This window comes from Delphinus delphis, chromosome 2, assembly GCF_949987515.2.
Source record: "Delphinus delphis chromosome 2, mDelDel1.2, whole genome shotgun sequence".
Lineage (NCBI taxonomy): Eukaryota > Metazoa > Chordata > Mammalia > Artiodactyla > Delphinidae > Delphinus > Delphinus delphis.
Genome location: NC_082684.1, coordinates 138,234,012 through 138,255,883, shown reverse-complemented (window position 1 = coordinate 138,255,883; position 21,872 = coordinate 138,234,012). Strand labels below are relative to the sequence as shown.

General features: G+C 41.6%; 1 protein-coding gene and 1 non-coding gene across 9 annotated transcripts in view; one reads left to right on the top strand and one right to left on the bottom strand.

Annotated features, from left to right (window-relative positions):
• The window catches only part of ZNF609 (zinc finger protein 609), a 233,781-nt gene that overhangs the window by 203,712 nt on the left and 8,197 nt on the right, over positions 1-21,872 (top strand). For all 8 annotated transcript variants that reach the window (XM_060005787.1, XM_060005781.1, XM_060005783.1 and 5 more), the window contains 2 exons: positions 17,901-17,988; positions 18,711-21,051. In XM_060005787.1, the coding sequence (XP_059861770.1) occupies positions 17,901-17,988; positions 18,711-21,051 (2,429 nt within the window). The remainder of the gene's footprint in view (positions 1-17,900; positions 17,989-18,710; positions 21,052-21,872) is intronic.
• On the bottom strand, positions 9,150-9,222 carry TRNAA-CGC (transfer RNA alanine (anticodon CGC)). The gene has a single exon. It is a non-coding gene; the product is annotated as a tRNA-Ala (tRNA).

Below are 21,872 nucleotides of genomic sequence, written 5' to 3'. Positions count from 1 at the left end.
CTGCAAGAGAAGGCTTCAGTTCATTGTGAAAACATACAGACCGTGACTAAAATATATTCACATCCATGAGATGGAGGAAGTTGTATGACATCCATTTGCCAAACCTCAAATTAATCAGTTTAGTAGCATTTTTTAAATTTTATTTATTTATTTGGCTGCATCGGGTCTTCGTTGCGGCATGCGGGATCTAGTTGTGGCATGCAGGTTTTCTCTTCTCTAGTTGTGGCTTGGGCTCTGTAGTTGTAGTGCGTGGGCTCTGTAGTTGTGGTATGCAGGCTCAGTAGTTGTGGCACGTGGGCTTTGTTGCCCTGCGGCATGTGGGATCTTAGTTCCCCAACCAGGGATTGAACCAGTGTCCCCTGCATTGGAAGGCAGATTCTCTACCACCGGACCACCAGGGAAGTCCCAAATTAAGTAGTTTAAAATGTCCAGGAGCAGTACAAACAGGCTTCCCTGGGTTGTACTTTGGACAAGTGGGACAAGTGAGGTAGTCACTTTTTGTAGCTTTCTTAATGTTTCCCCACTCATATTGATTCATGAATGCGATCATTTTGTCAGTACACCAGTAGTTTAATGCATGGACAGTGGTGGGGAGTGGGAATTTTAGAGTCCTCTGTAAGACTGGGTTGTTATTTGGTCCAAACCAGAGCTTTCTCTTTTTATCAAACCAAAAATGGTTGAATTTCCAACCTTGCTTTTCCTTTTCTGAGGCCACTTGTTGGGCTTCTCTAGCCAGTTTCTCTAAGTCATCATTTGGGGAAATATCCCTTTGAGCCATGACAGAGATTTGGCTGCTTTCGTTTGGCATTGAGTGTGATGAGAATTCAGGAGAACTTCTACTGCGTCAGGTATAAAAATGGCTAAAGGGCATCCCATAGTGATTTTCCTGGTTGCTTTAACTAAAATGGCAGTGGCTGTAATGGCTCTAAGGCAAGGACGGGAGGTGTTCCCATGCCACAGAGTCCAGTTACTGGCTATAATATCCTATGGGTTGTTGGTGGTCCCTTGTTTTTGGGTAAGTACCCCAAGGGCATTCCCTTCCTTTTCATAAACAAAAAAGGAAAAGGGGAATTTGATAATTGTGATGCCCAAGAGCAGGTGGATTCATAAAACTCCCCTTTAAGGCCTTAAAGGCCGTGTTGTCCAGTTCTTCCCATAAAATTGGGTCAGGATTGTTACTGTTGAGTAAGACATACAGAGGTTTGGCCATAGAGAGAAATTTAGAATGCAATTTAAGCAATAACCAGGAGCTCAGGAATACCTCTCGGCACCTAGTTTTGGGTTTGGGGAAACTTAGGACAACATGAAGTCTATCTGGATCTGATTGTAGCCCTTATTTTGAGATCAGATGCTCTAAATATTGAAACTAGGTTTGGGCAAACTGCAGTTTTTGTTTGGTGACCTTGTGTCCCTTTAAGCCTAAATGTTTGTTTGTTTTTTAATTTTATTGAAGTATAGTTGATTTACGGTGTTGCCTTTAATTTCTGTTGTACAACAAAGTGACTCAGTTATGCATATATATATTCTTTTTCATTGTGGTTTTTCACAGGATATTGAATATAGTTCCCTGTGCTATACAGTAGGACCTTGTTGTTTATCCATCCTATATATAATAGTTTTAAACCTGAAAGTTTTAGCAAGTGGTTGCTGTCTTCCTGTGAAGAGAAAAGGAGAGCAAAGAAGCAAATCATCTACTTACTGCAACAAAGTAGAACCCCTGAACTTTATATCATCCAGATCAGCCTTCAGGGTTGGTGAGAAATGAAGGGCTCTCAATAAAGCCCTTGAGACATTACTGTCCTGGTGAATTGTTTTTCTTCCCAAATGAAGGCAAACAGGTGTTGGCTAGCTTCGTCAACTGGAATACTAAAGAGTGAACTCATAAATCAGTTACAGTAAAGAATTTACTTCTGATAGGAATAGATGTTACTAACCTATGAAAGTTAGGAACAACAAGATATTGAGGGATAACAATGTTTTTGTTTGTTTGTTTTTGGCCGTGCTGCGCAGCTTACGGGATCTTATTTCCCCAGCCAGGGATTGAACTTGGGCCACAACAGTGAAAGTGCCAAATCCTAACCACTGGACCACCAGGGAACTCCCAACAGTGTTGTTTTTTTTGCTCAGAGGTCCTGGGCCTCCACCCTTGGCCCTTAGGTTTTCTCACTGGGAAAATGGAAGTGTTACAGGGCTAGTACAAGGCGTAAAGAGGCCTCAAGCCTTGTAATCTTCTATTATGGGCTTTGTGCCTTGAAGGGCTGCTTTACTTTATATGATATTGATTAATTCTGGGAAGAGGTTTTGAGGAATCTATGTGAAACTTGATGGGAGATGCACTATTAATTTTGCCAGTATCAGTTGGAGATTTTGCCCATAAGGAAAGTGGTAGCTGATTCAATAGGGGCAAATGATCAGTGTTTCCAGAATCAGCTCTAGAACAAAAAAAAGATGTCAAAGGATCATTTAATTCACCTGGCTGGTTACTTTGATGACTACTGTCAAATTCTATAATTAACTCCTCCTTTTGGGAGAAAGAAATTTTGGCATGATACTTCTCTAAGAAGTCTCGGCCTAATAAATGAGTAGGGACAGAGAAACTAAGGAGAAAAGGGTGTATGTATCTGAAAAGGCCTAAACAAAAGGGAATTGGTCAGAGATAGGAACCTTTTGAGGTTCATTAGAGATCCCCACTATTTGAACTGGGGTATTTTGGAGGTTTTTTTGGCCACGTCTCGTGGCATGTTGGGATCTTAGTTCCCTGACCAGGAATTGAACCCGAGCCCCCTGCATTGGAAGCTCAGAGTCTTAACCACTGGACTGCCAGGGCAGTCCTGAAATGTTTTAATATTCCCAGGCAGGGGCTGCTTTATATTAGTTGGGTTGAGCACTGAGAGTTTAGCTCCAGCATCATTTAGGACTGGAAGAGATCCATTCCCAATCTGTAGAAATGTTTCTCCAAGTTGATTAAGAGGGAGAATTGGGAAAATCCCTGGTAGTTCCTCAGAGCCCCATAATTGAGAGTTGGGAGGATGTTGGAAAGGCTGGTTAGAGAGCTGAAGATGCCTAAAGTACTTAAATTTGTAGCAGTCTCTTTTCCAATGTCCTAGCTCTTTGCAATAATAGCAGAAACTAGGAGGGTTTGGGTTTTGTTTAGGAGCCTTCATTTGCTGGATTTGAAGATTAAGAATTTTGGTGGTCTCCCATTTAGGTGACTCATCTAGAGTGCAAGAGAGCTGGTTTGTCAGATTAATTAAGTCTGGGATGGACATAGTTTCCCATTCCATCCTGGTCTTTTTTACTAGATGGGAAAGATCCCAGTTCAGCCCATTAATAAAAATAGAGTTAAAAACTACCAGGTAGAATCAACACATGAAGGAAGACCAGAATTTTTTTTTTAATCTGAAGTCGATTATAATAGTTATGAACAGTTTCATCAGATTTTTGTATGCAAGCCTGAAGTTTGTTCCAATCAACAGGCTTTGGAAAATTGCTCAATGAAGTCGCTTAGCCATATCTCTAACCTGATCATGTAGTAAGTTAGTGGGCTGGTCTCCCAGTTGTAATTCTAGAGACATTTCAGGATTTTCCCAATTAGCAGTTTTCATCAAATGCTGTGCCTGGCCTTCACGGAACTAGATCCCACACGCATGCCGCGACTAAGAGTTCACATGTAGCAACGAAGGAGCCCATGAGGGTGGGATAGGGAGGGTGGGAGGGAGGCTCAAGAGGGAGGGGATGTGGGGATATATGTATACTTATAGCTGATTCACTTTGTTGTACAACAGAAACTAACACAACATTGTAAAGCAATTATACTCCGATAAAGATATTAAAAAAGAAGAGCCCACAAGCCACAACTGAGACCCTGTGCAACCAAGTAAAAATCAATCAATCAATTAATCAATAAAAGTTTAACAAATAAACACCTCAGAAAATCTGTGAGGATCTTCAGTTACTTTGGGAAAATATTTGACAATGGCTCACAGTTCAATATAAGGGAATATAAGAAATTAAGGGTTTAACCTCTGGATCCTCAGAAAGCTTAATTTTTTTTTTTTTAGGATTTTTTTTGAGGTTTTTTTTTGGCTGCATTGGCTCTTCGTCGTTGCACGCAGGCTTTCTCTAGTTGTGGCGAGCGGGGGTTACTCTTGGTTGCGGTGCACAGGCTTCTCATTGCAGTGTCTTCTCTTGTGGAGCATGGGCTCTAGGTGCGTGTGCTTCAGTAGTTGTAGCACGCAGGCTCAGTAGTTGTGACTCGCAGGCTCTAGAGCACAGGCTCAGTAGTTGTGGCACACTGGCTTAGTTGCTCCGTGGCATGTGGGATCTTCCCAGACCAGGGCTCGAACCCGTGTCCCCTGCATTGGCCAGCGGATTCTTAACCACTGTGCCACCAGGGAAGCCCAGAAGGCTTAATTTTTAAGGGACAGGCTCTAACAAGTTGAGAGGAAAAGGGAGCTGGGAGAGTTTCAGAGAGGGAGTAAGTTCCGGGAGAGAATTTGTATGAGGGAATTGAGGGTAAAGAGGAGGCATAGGCAGTATAGAAGGAAGGATTGAAATGGTGCTGGAGGCAGAGTCTGGCCACAAGAAGCCAAGGGAGAGAAAGGTGGTGCCAGAGGTGGAGCCTGAGACAAAGAAGCCAAGAAGAAGAGCCTGAGACTTCAGGAGCCATTTTATCTTCCTTTAATCATTTATTTGCCTCAGTTAATCTTAAAATCTTATTTTGCAGAGAAGCAGTTTTAGGTTCCTGATAATGTTTGGAAGCCTTAAAATGCCAGTTGAAATAGGCATACCATTCAGCTCTGTTTCTGAGCTATTGTAGTCCAGTTCAGTTTTAAGGAAATTAAGTTTGGGGATTTTAAAAGTTCCCCAAAATGGCCATTGAGGGCTTCCCTGGTGGCGCAGTGGTTGAGAGCCCGCCTGCCGATGCAGGGGACACGGGTTCGTGCCCCAGTCCGGGAAGATCCCACATGCCACGGAGCGGCTGGGCCTGTGAGCCATGGCCGCTGCCTGCACGTCCGGAGCCTGTGCTCCGCGATGGGAGAGGCCACAACAGTGAGAGGCCCGCGTACCACAAAAAAAAAAAAAAAAAAATGGCCATTGATATTCTAAATTGCCTTTGGACAGGTTGGTCCATTTAGTTAGAAATGTGCATGAGGAAGGACCACAGTTTTTAAACATAAAATTGGCCAAAGTCCCAGGGTGTGGGGGCCACAGATAACTGGGATCCCATTTCTCAGAGGATTTCCTCTAGAGTAAAAGAACAATTTTCAAACAGCTCGAACAGCTTACAGTTCAAACAGCTCAATTCAAACAGCCTGCAAGCTAACACCAGCCATTTCTTCATACACAAAGAGGGCATGAGCTTGGATCCAGGAGAAAGACCCTCCAAATTCCACGGTCAGCAAGAAAAGCAGTGAGCTCAGTGGGCTCAATTATGGGTGCCTCACCTGTTTGCTCACCAGTCCTGGAGTCTTCAGGGGTCTCCTCTGGTCCCCGTATGGGCCACCAAAATGTTGACCTAAATCAAATAGATGACCAGACATTTCTCCAGCAAAGATGGGCTTATTTGAGATCAGCAGAGAATTGCAATTCAGCGTCTGCAACCATGGTGAGCCACATGCGAGTTCCTGCACAGCAAGGGAAGAACACTTTTATAGAGGGGAAAGGGAAATTGGGAACACTATAGTAAACAGAGTCCATAGCTTCTCATTGGCTGAGTCCTTGCCAGGAAAGAAGAGGAGTCTTTCTTCCTCCTGTTTGGGCTCTGCTACCATCACAGGGCATGAGAGCTCCTTCTTGTGGTCCTTCAACACTATTTAATTGAGGTTTCTGTTTATCAGTTTTTTATACCTTACTTGAACAGAGTTTCTGGAGAGAAACAAGGAGCATTCATTCATTCAACATATACTTATTGAGCATCTACTATATGCCAAAAATGTTTCTAGTTCTTATAGATACAGCAGTCCAAAAACACTGACAAAAATCTTGCTCTTCATAGAGCTTACATTCTAATAGGACTGAACAGACAATAAGCAAGATGAATAAATAAAATTTCTGCTATGTTACATACTGATAAATATTATGGGGAGGAAGGTAGGAAAGGGAACTAGAAAGTATATAAGTGTGGAGTGCGAATGAGGGATGGCCTCACTGAGATGACTTTTGAGAAAATATTTGAAAGAAATGAAGGGAAAGTACCTTTGAGAATATGGGGGATGGGGGGAAGGGATGTTACTGATAGATGGAATGGCAAGTTCAAGGCCCTAAGATGAAAACATGCCTGTTGTGTTCAAGGAACAAGTAGCTCACATGCCAGAACAGAGTGTGAGGGGCAGAGTAGTAGATGATGTTGATCAGAGAGGTAATGAGGGCCGAGATCACATGAATCCTTTAAGATCACAATAAGAATTTTGCCCTTTAATCTGGGTGAAATGGAAAGAAGCCTTTGGAAGGTTTTGAGTAGAGGAATGATAGGATATGACTTGGATTTTAACAGGATCTCTCTGGCTCCTGTGTTGAGAATGGGTCAGAGAGGGATAGGATGGCTGTTGCAATAATTAGAGGAGTACCTGGAGCCAGAGAAGTGGAGATAGTGAGATATGATCAAAATCTGGATATATTTTGAGGGTTGAGCCAACAAGATTTGCTGACTGTCAGATGTGGGGTGGTGTGAGAGTAAGAGAGGAGTCAAGCAGAACTCCCAAGGTTTTTGACCTGAACACCTGAAAGGATGGAAATGCCATTACCTGAAATAGGGAAAACTCAGAGCCACGTTGTTATTGGGAGCAGGGGGCAAGGGAGTGGTCAAGGGACAGGTGGGTATCAGGAGCTCAGTTTGGGTCATGTTAAGTTTGAAATCTCTTTTGAGACATCAAATGGAAATGTCAAATTTGCAATTAGATATATGAATCTGGAGTTCAGGGAAAAGGTAGGTGCTGGAGATAGAAGTTTGAGTCATTAGTTAGATATGAAGAAGTAACAGCAAAAGGTGCTGAGAAGGAGCGAGCAGAACAATAAGAAGAAAATCAGGCCTGTGTGGTGTCCTTGACCTGGAAGCCAAATGAAGGAAGTGTTTTCAAGAAGGAAAGTGGAAGCTAGGAAGCAAGGAAGCACATGGCATACAAGAAGGAAAGTGGTCAACTGAGCATTAGTTTATTAGATCCCTGAGAAAAAGCATGTACTAAGTGGAAATGGTAAAAATGAGGGCTCTGGAGGTCAAATTTACTCTTTCCATTATTGTGCTTGTATCAGTCTTGACTGCATGACTTTTTTTTTTTTTCAATATTTATTTATTTGGTTGCATCGGGTCTTAGTCACGGTACGCAGGTTCTTTTTTATTTTTTTAATGTTTATTTATTTATTTATTTTCTTATTAGTCATCCATTTTATACACATCAGTGTATACATGTCAATCCCAATTGCCCAATTCATCACACCCCCACCCCCACCCCCAGCCGCTTTCCCGCCTTGGTGTCCATACGTTTGTTCTCTACTTCTGTGTCTCAATTTCTCCTCTGCAAACCGGTTCATCTGTACCATTTTCTAGGTTCCACATATATGGGTACGCAGGTTCTTCGTTGCAGCACGTGGGCTTCTCATTGTGGCAGCAGAGTGCATGGGCTCAGTAGTTGCGGCATGCGGGCTCTCTTAGTTGTGGCCCACAGGCTGTAGAGCACGTGGGCTCAATAGTTGCGGTGCGTGGGCTTAGCTGCCCCACTGCACGTGGGATCTTAGTTCCCCATCCAGGGGTCAAACCCGCGTCCCCTGCATTGGAAGGCAGATTCTTACCACTGGACCACCAGGGAAGTCCCTGCACAACTGTTTTGAATTGTCCTTGAAACAAAGCAGTGCTGCTTTCGGACTGGGTTTTGTCTTAACACGGCACTCTTCCTGTTACCTGGGGGAACCTGATTGCTGCCTCATACCTAAGTCATTTCCCCTTTACCATGTTCTGGTGTTGATCGCCTTTAAGAAGGGAGAATACTTAACTCAGCACTCTAAAATTTAGTAATGTTTAATGAGATTATGTCTGTGATGCCCTTGGTAAATATGAAAATAACCACCTAGAGAAACACAAAGCACTACTTTTACTACTACTTTTAGCATATTATTATTTTTATTATCTTCAAACATGCCAACCCTTTCCTTATTTTGTGAACACTTATTCAAAATAGAAAGCTTTCTAAAATGAAAACTAACTTTTCTCTTTCTCTTCAGCCTACTTGCTGCCTTAAAGCTAGCCCTTAATAGAGAAACTAGGTCTGTTAAGTGTTATTTTCTGCTTTTTCCTTCCTGTCTTCTTAATCTCCCAGCTGTCTCAACTCAGAACCTTGTAGGAAGAGAGTTATACTTCAGAAAACTGTTTGCTTTGACATTTAAACAAGCCTCCATTTTGTTTTTCCATATTAGAATTTTTCCTCTTCCCCTCTCCCATCTCCAGCACTCTGAACTGTCATCTTTTCAGCTCATTCATTATGGTTAACGTTTGCAGATTATACCAGAGGAGGGAGACAGATTTATAAACACGTGTTCCTACCCAGCTGTTTCAAGAGTAGGAATAACATTCCTCTTTGAATTGTATACCTGCTGTCTATATACAGCTATGCTCATCTGCCCTTGTAAATGAGGTGCCTACTTCTAAGTCTTACCTTGTCTAGAAATAAATGTACCCTGTTCCTATTCAAATTGGTTATACAGTAATCAGAGCAGCCCATCACTGGGAGGAGACATCCATGTGAATTCACTTTGCTAACAGCCGGAGAGAATTTAGCCCAATTGCTTTCTTAAGAGGTTTGTCATTTCCCTTAAGATGCCAGGGCTCTAGAAAGGGATAGAAATCCTGTCCTCTTTCCCCCTGGATGCCTCCCTACAGTCCTTTATGTATCTTTTATGTAAGATGAAGATAAGGAGACATATTAAGGAAGTTGTGTAAAAAGAATCAGAACCCATTAAGAGATAGCTGTGTAATGCCTTGAAGATCTGACCACTTATCAATAATGAGTAATGAGTGAATTACTTAACCTTTCTGGGCTTCCATTTCCTTATTTACAAAGTAACTTTTTTTTTTATGTATTTATTTATTTATTTTTGGCTGCGTTGGGTCTTAGTTGTGGCATGCAGGCTCTTAGTTTGTGGCATGTGGGATCCAGTTCCCTGACCAGGGATCGAACCTGGGCCCCCTGCATTGCGAGCGCTGAGTCTTAACCACTGGACCACCAGGGAAGTCCCAGAGCAAGGATTTGGACTAAGGTTTTCTGACTGCAAGTTCAGTGATCTTTAGACAGCATTCTACATCAAAGAAGAATATAGTTGAGTTATTACAGATAGGCCCTGGGAGTGCTTAATCAAATAGTATTTTATTAGTCTATGACCAAAGACAAACAAAAGACTAATTTTGGAGCCTTTTAAGTTGTTTTTTTTTCTTTTCTGCTCAGTTCTTTTCTTTTTTTTTTTTTTCATATTTTATTTTTGGCTGTGTTGGGTCTTCGTTGCTGCACACGGGCTTTCTCCAGTTGTGGCAGGAAGGGGCCACTCTTCATTGTGGTGCATGGGTTTCTCATTGCAGTGGCTTCTCTTGTTGTGGAGCATGGGCTGTAGGCGCGCGGGCTTCAGTAGTTGTGGCTCGCGGGCGCTAGAGTGCAGGCTCAGCAGTTGTGGCACAGAGGCCTAGTTGCTCTGTGGCATGTGGGATCCACCCAGACCAGGGCTCGAACCCGTGTCCCCTGCATTGGCAGGCAGATTCTTAACCACGGCGCCACCAGGGAAGTCCAACTTCTAGAGTCTTATTCTCTAGATACATTACATAGAAAATGTGCCTTTGGGCACATTGAATTACTGTATTCAAACTTTCGACACATCCCTTTTGTTCTGAACACATAGCAAGAAGTAAAATATATAAAGTGAAAATCAGAGAACATGTTTGGGCTCACAAACAAAATAATCTTATCCATGGACCAAAAACAGAAGAGATGCAAGTCACTGAGTGAGGCTGAAACTGTGGGCCTGCTGGCCTCCAGGTATGGGACCAGAGAACGGTGCCTGAGAGGTGAGTTCCTGGTACTGAAAATATCTATAGAGATAGTTCATAAATAGAGAGAACTTGAGGCCAGGGGAGTAGGATGCCACGCCCCCAACCAGTCTCATGGAAGGAGACTTTTAAAAAGTTAATTGAACTTAGCAACAAAAAGAAATGAACTACTTACTGATACATGCAACAACATGGTGAATCTCAAAAGCATTATGTTAAGTAAGTGAAAGAAGCCAGATGTGGAAGACTACAAGCTGTCTGATTCATTTTATATGAAATTCTGGAAAAGGCAAAGCTATAGGAATATAAACCAGATTAGTCATTGTCTGGGGCTGGGGATGGTGAAATGAGATTGATTGCACAAGGGCTGAGTACTTTTTGACTAATGGAAATGTTCTATAAATTGATCATGGTAGTAATTATACAACTGTAAATATTAATCACACTCATCAAATTATATATTTTAAAATGAATGGATGTTATTGTATATAAATTATAACTATAAAGCAGATTTTTTTTTAAAGGGTATATAGGTATAGGGCTTCACAACAGAGTGACAAGTGGCAAGTTAGTTGCATGGCAAATTGTGTAGATTCAGACAAAGGTGAAGAATTGGAGCAACTAATGAAATCAATCTACTGTATTAGGTTTGATTATAATAGAACCTACCTGTTGTTGGAGCTTTAAAAAAAATTGCCCTTGATAAAGAATTTGTTACTTAAAAAAGAAAAAAAGTTAATTGAGTGGAGGAGGAGGGAAGCCTAAGGAGTTGTGAAGAAGCTGCCTTCTGGTTCAATGATTAGAACTGTGATATCTTCTAATGGCTCAGGCCATTAGAAGACCTCTTCAGACTAGGTCCTTAGGGGGCTAGATGGAAGAAATTGCAAAACTATTAAACAGAGAAGGGGGGAAATTAGTAACAAAAACATCTCTTTCAAAAAAGAGACTGCAAACCAAAATTATATATAATAGAAATCTAATGCTAAGAAAGATAACCACCAAAAATTAACCAGGACTTCCATTTTCAGGAAGATGGAGTAGACATACCTTTCCTGATTTCTCCCACTAAATACAACTAAAACACCTTTACATTATATATATATGATATATATATATATATCATATATATATATATATAATATATAGAAATATCCAACAGAGGACTAGTATCTGAATACATAAAGAGCTCTCAAAACTCAACAGTAGAAAACAATCCAGTCAGAAAATGAGCTAAAATATGAACAGATATTTCACCAAAGAGGATATACAGATGGCAGATAAGCACATGAAAAAGATGTTTAACATCATTAGCATGAGGGAAATGCAAATTAAAAATCACAATATGAGATATTACTATACAACTATTAGAATGGTTAAGATTAAAAAGAGAGAGAGAGGACTTCCCTGGTGGTGCAGTGGTTAAGAATCCGCCTGCCAATGCAGGGGACATGGGTTCAATCTGTGGTCTGGGAAGATCCCATATTGCAGCAGAGCAACTAAGCCCATGAGCCACAACTATTGAGCCCATGCACCTAGAGCCCGTGCTCCGCAACAAGAGAAGCCACAAAATGAGAAGCCCGCTCACCGCAACAAAGACTAGCCCCCACTCACTACAACTAGAGAAAGCCCGCGTGCAGCAACAAAGACCCAGCACAGCCAAAAATAAATAAATAAATAAATTTTTTTTTTTAAGTTAAAAAAAAACTAAATGCAGCTACAATATGACCCAGTAAATGCATTCTTGGGTATTTATTTGGGAGAGATGAAAAACTTAAGTTCAGGGGACTTCCTTTGTGGTCCACTGGTGAAGACTTCACCCTTCCACTGCAGGGGGTGGAGGTTTGATCCCTGATCAGGGAACTAAGATCCCACATGCCATGCTGTGCAACACAGCCAAAACAAAACCAATAAATAAATCTTATTTTTAAAAAACAAAAGAACTTAAGTTCACACAAAAACCTGTACACCAATGTGTATAGCAGCTTATTCATAATAGCCAAATACTGGAAACAACCCAGATGTCCTTCAGCAGGTGAGTGGTAGGACAAACTATGGTATCTCCATACCAAACCACCAATAAAAAGGACTATTATAAACTTTTTTTATAGTTTATAGACCGGGGCACGAACCTGTGTCCCCTGCATCGGCAGGCGGACTCTCAACCACCGCGCCACCAGGGAAGCCCAGGACTAAACTATTGATACATACAACAACCTGGATAAATCTCCAGAGAACTATATGCTGGTAGAAAAAAAAAAACAGCCCCAGAAGGTTATATACTATATGATTCCATTTATATAATATTTTTGAAATGACAAAATTATAGAAATGAGAACCAGATTACTAGTTGCCAGGAATTGAGGAGGGGTGGGGATGGGAGGGAAATGAGTGTAGCTAGGAAAGGACAACATGAGGTACCCTTGTGTTGATGGAAATATTTTGTTTCTTCATTATATTAATGGCAGAATCTCAGTTGGGATATTATACTATACTTTTGTTGCAAAATGTTACCATTAAAGGGCATGTGGGATCTCTTTATTATTTCTTACAACTGTATGTGAATCTATAATTATCTCAAAAATTTTAAATTAGTTTTAAAAATTTAACCATCAGGAATTGAACGCACACCTAATGAAATTAACATATGGTACAAAGACTGTAATAAGTATGTTCAGAATTCTTAAAGAGAAACAGAATAATAAACTCTTTTAAAAATAAAACTATGAAAAAAATAAAACTGTGAACCAAACAGCCAGTAATTAAATAATGTCATGTAGATATGAAAAATTAACCAGTTTAAAATTTTGGAAATGAGAAAAAGTCATTTAAATATAATTATATATTATAGTCATTGAAATTTTTTAAAAACCTCAATACAGGGCTTCCCTGGTGGCACAGTGGTTGAGAGTCCGCCTGCCAATGCAGGGGACACGGGTTCGTGCCCCAGTCTGGGAAGATCCCACATGCCGCGGAGCAGCTGGGCCCGTGAGCCATGGCTGCTAGGCCTGTGCGTCCGGAGCCTGTGCTCTGCAATGGGAGAGGTCACATCAGTGAGAGGCCCGCGTACCGGAAAAACAAAAAACAAAAAAAAAACCTCAATACGTTGGATAAATTCTAGGCTGCATGTAGTCAAAGAAAAGATTATAAATTGAAAGAATCAAGCACAAAGAAAAAATATATGAGAGATCAACGTGAGTCCTAGAAAAAAAAAGAATGGCAGAAAGACAGTAAATTAATATACAACAGGTAATGACTTTCCTGAATTAGAGAAATTCTAATTAGAAACTTAACTAGGTAGGTTGTACACTCCAAGTACTGTATACCAAACAGATAAATAAAAGTAAATTCAGGGAGACTTCCCCGGTGGCACAGTGGTTAAGAATCTGCTTGGCAATGCAGGGGACACGGGTTCCACCTCTGGTCCAGGAATATCCCACATGCCGCGGAGCAACTAAGCCCGTGCACCACAACTACTGAGCCTGCGCTTTAGAGCCCACGAGCCACAACTACTGAGCCCGCACGCCACAACTACTGAAGCCCGCACGCCTAGAGCCCGTGCTTTGCAACAAGAGAAGCCATTGCAATGAGAAGCCTGCAACGAAGAGCAGCCCCCGCTCATCGCAACTAGAGAAAGCCCTCATGCAGCAACGAAGACCCAACACAGCTAAAAATAAATAATTTATTTATCTTTTTAAAAAGTAAATTCAGTATTCTGGTTAAATATGGTAGATTGAAAGTACATGTTTACCTCCTACCTTCCCCCTAAAACCCATTCAAATGTCAGTAAAGGGATTTTGTTTTTAAGATATAAACTCACAAGGTAAAGAAGACAGACAGGTATAAATTAGTAAAACTTGGGACACTAGAAAGCAGATGCACAATGCTGATTTAAGAGACCTGAAAAAACAGAAGCTTGTTTGTTTCTTTGTTTACCTGAGGTTGGGAGGAAGGAGAGCCAAGAATAAGGAGTTTGCACCACAGATTTCTAGAAATATTCAGAAATTGGAAATATCAGTACCTTTGAACACAGGGAATATGGGGTGAAGCTGAAAACAGAAGGCTGGCTGAAGGTCTAGAGAAGAAGCAAAGGCTGTGCATTATTATCCCCATCCTACACAGCCCCTCTGCCATTACAGAAAACTGATGTTCACTCTTCGGAGAGTTTCAACCAGAGCAGGGACACTGGGCATAAAGGAAGGCAGGGTGCTGTACCAAGGACCAAGTGAAAATCCATATATCATAGAGAAACTGGCAGGCAGGTAAGAAATTAAAGAGTTCTTCTCTGGGGGAATCTGACAAGTCCTGGAAAGGAGGAAAAATCTCTACCAGTATTCATGGCTTAATGGAAAGGCCCACACATGGCTTAATGGAAAGGCCCACACTGGAAGCACATAGTGCTTCCAGTCCAATTTTTATTACCTTTCATTTAAATATGAACAAGATCCGAAGATCACCAAACTTTTTGAGGAAAACCTGAAAAACAAGAGAATGTAGGACAAAACAAACAAAAAAAGGAGTTAGAGGGAAAAAACTACTGAGAGAGCAAAAGACTATTCAGAGAAAAAAATATATAATGAAATATCTTCAGAGATAAAATACTGTATCCCATGAAACAAGGATACTTTTTTTTTATTAAAAATGGTAAAAATGACAATTTCAGTATGTAGCCTAGAAGATGAAGGAAATCCCTTATAATATACAACCAGAAGACAAAGAAATGGGAAATAGGCTAGAAAGATAAGAGGATTAGTCTAGAAGGTCCAAATAGGAGTTCCATTAAGCAAGAACAAGTGGCAAGTATAATTGATAAGAAGATAGAAAATTAATAAGGATATAGAAGATTTGAAAAACATTATCAATCAACTTGATCTATCATTTATAGGCTACCCAACAACTGCAGAGTATACATTTTGAAATATTCTTTTCAGGTGCACATGGGATGTTCTTCAAGATAGACCATATTTTATACCATAAATTAATTCTCAATAAATTTAAAAGAATTGAAATCATATATAGTATGTTTTCTAATCACAATAGAATTATATTAGAAATCAGGAACAAAAAGATAGTTGGAAAATTCCCAGGTATTTGAAAATTTGACAACACTCTTATAAATAAATCCAGAATCAAAAAAAAAAAAAAAGCCAGGAAAACTAAATGTTTTGACCTGAATGATAATTAAAACATATCAAAACTTGTGGACTGCAACTAAAGTGGGCTATGAGGGAAATTTATACCTTAAATGCTTATATTAGAAAAAAAGATCTAAAACAGGGGTTGGTGAACCTTTTCTGTAAAGGGCCAAATAGTAAACATTTTAGGCTTTGAGGGCCATATAGCCTCTATTACACATACTCAACTCTGTCTGCCTTGAGGCGTGTAATTGGGCATAGGCAATGGGCAATTGAATAAATGTGGCTATATTCCAATAAAACTTTATTTCTGAGCAGTATTTGAATTTCATATAATTTCACATGACAAAATATTATTCTCCTTTTCATTTTTTTCTACCACTAAAAATGTAAAAAACATTCTTAGCTTGTTAAAGATACCTATAAAATATTTCATGGTAGAATGTTTATGACCTTGTGATTAGACATAAAAAGCACAAACAATAAAGGAAAAGCTGGGCTTCCCTGGTGGCGCAGTGGTTGAGAGTCCGCCTGCCGATGCAGGGGACACGGGTTCGTGCCCCGGTCCGGGAAGATCCCACATGCCACGGAGCAGCTAGGCCCATGAGCCATGGCCACTGAGCCTGTGCATCCGGAGCCTGTGCTCCGCAACGGGAGAGGCCACAACAGTGAGAGGCCCGCGTACCGCAAAAAAAAATAAATAAAGGAAAAGCTTAATATATTTGACTTCATTCAATGTAAAACTAACCAAAAATAATTTAGAATTAAGGCAAAAAAAAAAAACAAAATTAAAAGTCCATGTCAGGGAATTCCCTGGAGTTCCAGTGGTTAGGACTCTGCTCTCACTGCCTAGGGCCAGATTCAATCCCTAGTCGGGGAATTAAGATCCCACAAGCTGTGCGGCGCCTCCAAAAAAAAAAAAAAAGTCCATGTCAGACATTTTATACCATATTAAATTCCAGGTGCATCAAAGATTAAAATATTAAAAAATCAAACCATAAAAATACTAGAAGAAACCATAAGAAAAAAAACTATTAATAAAGTGATGGAATGGGGAAAGCCTTTTGAAATATGATAAAAATTCTGAAGCCATAAAAGATTGATAAATGTAACAACCTAAAAGTAAGTAATTTCTGCATAGCATTAACCACCGTTGGCAAATGACAAACTGAGGGAAATATCTGATTTGTAGTACAGTCAAAAGGCTTACTGTGGTATATAAACAGTCACAAATAAGAAAAAGACTACAATTCAGTAGAAAAATGAGAAAAGGATATGAACAGACAGTTCATTAGAAGGTAAATACAAATGTCTCATAATGGTATCTTGTAATGAAATGCTATACGAACTCATAATAAGAAACATGACATTAAAACTACATAAAACACCATTTTTCTCCAGTCAGATTGGCAAAACCAGAAAGTTTGAGAATACTATGTTGCCACAGGGAAGGGACAACAGGTGTTCTCATGAACTACTGGTGGGTTTATAAATTAGTACATCCTCTCTGAGGGCAAATTGGCAGTATTTATGAAAAATCCAAATACAAATGCTCTGTGATTAGCAGTTTTACTTATAGGAATTTATCTTACAGGTATATTCTGTGATATGTAAGATAAGACATTTGTACTAGGTTATTTATTCAGCGTTATTTGTAACAGCAGAAGAATGAAGCAACCTAAATGTTCATCAACAGGGGACTGGATAAATAAATGTTGGTACGGTTTGAAATCATTCATATGCAGCCATTGAAAAGAATGAAGTAGTTCTATGTTTACTCATGTGGAATGATCCAAAATATATGGTTATGTGGAAAATGTGCAGAACATTGGTGTACATTGCTACCATTTGAGGAAGAATGTATAAACATATTTGCTTATAAATATATAAAATACCTCTGGAGGAGTACATGGTTATCCATGGGTGTTTCTGAGTATGGGACCTGCAAAGCTGAAGAACAGTGACAGGAGGGACACTTCATTTTATTTTGGGGTTTGTCTGCATTTTTTTTTTTTTTTGCTACCTTTTAAATTTTGGAGTGTGACTATGGTATCTGTTCAAAACCATTTTTAAATAAAATGAACATGTCAGGAATGTTCACTGTGATGTCATTTAAGAGTGAAAATGTGCAAGAAACATCTAAATTTCCATCAACAGTATGTATAAATTGTGGTCAAATCATGCAATGACATACTTGAGCACCATTAAAATAAATGGGTTAAGCTCTTCATGTCAACATTGATAAATCTCAAATTTGTAATGTTAAGTGAGAAAGGTAAGTTATATAGCCAGCATGATCCTATCAATGGCAAGTTTGAAAATATAGTAAACAATGGTTTTCAACTATGATGTTTTATTCTTTAAAAAATAAATCTGTTGCAAGTATAGCACAAAATTTTATAAATCCATTGAGCTGGGTGGTGGGTACATGAGTTTTTGTTTAGTTATTCTTTGTATTTTTTTAGTGTATTTGAAATACTGTGTAATTTTTTAAAAGTTAGGAAAATGTGCCTTAACTGGACCATGGAATCTTTGCAACCATTGCCCATCCTAAGGGGCCCTGTTAGTGTTGTAGGCAGTTCCCGTGGAACTATTCCAGCCTAATGCTGTTAGGCCCACTGGGACCTAGAGCACCCCCTAAACCCTCCTACTGGAGCCAGAATGCTACTCAGATGGAAAATACTCTTCTCAGTGGCCAACAGCATTTCTCTTGTCTATATCTGAGTCTTCTTGTCTTTCAGGGATGTTGGTGGTGAATGTAACATGGAGGAACAAGACTTACGTAGGTACACTTCTTGACTGCACACGACATGACTGGGCACCCCCCAGGTAAGCACTCTACAGCTTTTTAGCTTATGTTAATCTGAACCACCCTCATCAGTGATCCCTTATACCTTTATCCTGTTAGAACTGGACAGCTTTTAAAAGACACCCAGCTTTTAAAGGACAGTTATGTTATAGAAACAAGGGAAGGCATTATATTCATCTGGCATTCAAGAAGAATAAATCAATGGGTAGGAATGGTGAGAAGATCCTATTTAAGCCTTTATCTGGAATGACTGAATTCTGGCTTCTACCTACAGTCACCTTGAGACCAAGGCCAGAATCTGACTACAGGTGAATAAGCATTCATTGATGATGTTTTTTGATAGTAGCTATCTCTCAGAAGTTTAAACTCGAAAACATTTTCAGTTTCATAAACTCCACTAGACAGTCTGGGTTTCACAAGGACCTTTTCAAAGTTGCAGTTGGCCGTAAGACTGATATTTCAGGGAATAGCACTTTACGGCTGGTTCCTAATATTAATTTCCAGTTTGTCAGGGTTAGGGGAACCCAAATCTTGGGGAATAATTTATAGTTAGTATGCAGATAACATTCTAGGAGCTCACCAGTTAATGCAGTTACCATGCTTTCAGAAGTTCCTTTAACAAATCATATTCACTGAAAATGATAGTTACCATATGGACAGTTCTTCTGGAGGCTGCAGCTAAACTGGTTTGAAGATAGCTTTTTTTCTTAATAATATCCTGTTGTGTTTGTCATTTGCCAAGGTTCTGTGACTCTCCCACCAGTGACTTGGAAATGCGCAATGGTCGGGGTAGAGGCAAACGCATGCGTCCCAACAGTAACACACCTGTCAATGAGACAGCCACAGCCTCTGACAGCAAAGGGACCAGCAGTAGCAGCAAAACCCGAGCAGGAGCCAATAGCAAAGGCCGTCGGGGCAGCCAGAATTCTTCGGAACATCGCCCAGCTGCCAGCAGCACCTCTGAGGATGTCAAGGCCAGCCCTTCCTCAGCTACTAAGCGGAAAAACAAACCCCTTTCAGACATGGAGCTGAATTCTAGCTCAGAGGACTCCAAAGGGAGCAAGCGTGTCCGTACTAATTCCATGGGCTCAGCCACTGGCCCCCTCCCTGGGACCAAAGTGGAACCCACTGTTCTAGACAGAAATTGTCCTTCCCCAGTCCTGATTGACTGTCCCCACCCAAACTGCAACAAAAAGTACAAGCACATCAATGGACTTAAGTACCACCAAGCTCATGCCCATACAGATGACGACAGCAAGCCAGAAGCAGATGGAGACAGTGAGTACGGAGAGGAGCCCACCCTACATGCAGACCTCGGGAGCTGCAATGGTGCATCTGTCTCACAAAAAGGTTCCTTGTCCCCTGCCCGCTCCGCTACCCCCAAAGTTCGGCTCATAGAGCCCCATAGCCCTTCTCCTTCAAGCAAATTCAGCACAAAAGGCCTCTGTAAGAAAAAGCTGAGTGGGGAAGGGGACCCAGATCTCGGGGCCTTATCCAATGATGGCTCTGATGATGGACCCTCAGTAATGGATGAAACAAGCAATGACGCCTTTGAGTCTTTGGAAAGGAAGTGTATGGAAAAAGAAAAATGTAAAAAGCTCTCTAGTTTGAAACCTGAAAAGATTCCTTCCAAAAGTTTAAAGTCAGCCCGGCCCATTGCCCCTGCCATCCCCCCACAGCAGATTTACACCTTCCAGACAGCCACCTTCACAGCAGCAAGCCCAGGCTCCTCCTCAGGCTTGACCACCACAGTGGTCCAGGCCATGCCCAACAGCCCCCAGCTGAAGCCCATTCAGCCCAAGCCCACTGTGATGGGAGAACCTTTCACAGTCAACCCTGCCTTGACTCCAGCCAAGGACAAGAAAAAGAAAGACAAAAAAAAGAAGGAATCTTCAAAGGAACTTGAAAGTCCTCTGACCCCTGGGAAGGTGTGTCGAGCAGAAGAAGGCAAAAGCCCATTCAGGGAATCATCAGGAGATGGGATGAAGATGGAGGTGCTCCTAAATGGCTCCTCAGACCCCCACCAGAGCCGACTGGCTAGCATCAAGGCGGAAGCTGACAAGATCTACAGCTTCACGGACAATGCTCCCAGCCCTTCAATTGGAGGCTGTAGCCGCCTAGATAGCACTACCCCTACCCAGCCCATGACCCCCTTACATGTAGTGACCCAGAATGGGGCTGAAGCCAGCTCAGTCAAAACCAACAGCCCTGCATACTCCGACATCTCTGATGCGGGGGAGGATGGGGAGGGCAAAGTGGAAAGCGTCAAATCAAAGGACCCTGAACAGTTGGCTAAGGACGGGGCCAAGAAAACCCTTTTCCCCCCTCAGCCACAGAGCAAAGACTCACCATATTACCAAGGCTTTGAGAGTTACTACTCTCCAAGTTACACACAATCCAGCCCAGGGGCTCTGAACCCCAGCAGCCAGGCAGGAGTGGAGAGCCAGGCCCTGAAGACAAAAAAGGATGAGGAGCCTGAGAGCATAGAGGGAAAAGTGAAGAACGATGCCTGTGAGGAAAAGAAACCAGAGCTGAGCAGTTCCAGTCAGCAGCCCTCCGTCATCCAGCAACGTCCCAACATGTACATGCAGTCCCTGTACTACAACCAGTATGCCTATGTGCCCCCCTACGGCTACAGCGACCAGAGCTACCACACCCACCTCCTGAGCACTAACACAGCCTACCGGCAGCAGTATGAAGAACAGCAGAAACGGCAGAGCTTGGAGCAGCAGCAGCGGGGACTGGATAAGAAGGCAGAGATGGGCCTGAAGGAGCGGGAGGCAGCACTCAAGGAAGAATGGAAGCAAAAGCCGTCAGTTCCACCAAGTCTCACCAAGGCCCCCAGCCTGACAGACCTGGTGAAGTCAGGACCCGGGAAGGCCAAGGAGCAAGGGGCTGACCCTGCCAAATCAGTCATTATTCCCAAGTTGGATGACTCTTCTAAGCTCCCCAGCCAGGCCCCGGAAGGACTTAAAGTAAAGCTGAGTGAGGCCAGCCACCTAGGCAAGGAGGCCTCTGAGGCGAAGACAGGTGCCGAGTGTGGCCGACAGGCAGAGGTGGATCCAATACTCTGGTACCGACAGGTAACTGTTCTGGAAGGAAATAGAAATACCGTTTGATAGTTTTTTCTGTCTTACTCACAAATCAGGGCTGTCCTTTTGTAGGGAATCAACAGAATACAGATTTGCAGAATAAATCTATAATTTTACGGATTCTTTACTTTGGTAAATCATTTTAACTTTTTTTGTTTGTTTCTTATTTATCTTTGGCTGCGTTGGGTCTTCGTTGCTGTACGCAGGCTTTCTCTAGTTGCATCGAGCGGGGTCTACTCTTCGTTGCAGTGCGCGGGCTTCTCATTGCGGTCGCTTCTCTTGTTGCGGAGCACGGGCTCTAGGTGCGCGGGCTTCAGTAGTTGTGGCGCGTGGGCTGTAGAGCGCAGGCTCAGTAGTTGTGGCGCACGGGCTTAGTTGCTTCATGGCATGTGGGATCTTCCCGGACCAGGGCTCAAACCTGTGTCCTCTGTGTTGGCAGGCGGAGTCTTAACCACTGTGCCACCAGGGAAGCCCTAACATTTTTTTTTAAAAAAGCACTTTTTACACCAGTAAAAGGTGTTTTTCGCATTTGACAAGAGAGGCCCAGGCAAGTTAGCTTGATTTGTCTGGAATTACTTGAGGCTTAACTGGCAGAGCCAGAACTGGAACCCAGGTATCTAGTGACTCCTAGTCCAGGTTTCTTCCACTGTGTGGTTCCTATGGAATGAGTTAATGGTGGTCTCTCCATTTTTTAAAGTAGGCCAGAAGTACACAACTCACAGTGAGTTACTCTCAAAAAGGTTTTCTAGGCAGAGTTAGAACTAAGAACTTGGTCTTACATTTTGCTCTGTTCCTCAGACTTAGAAAGTCTC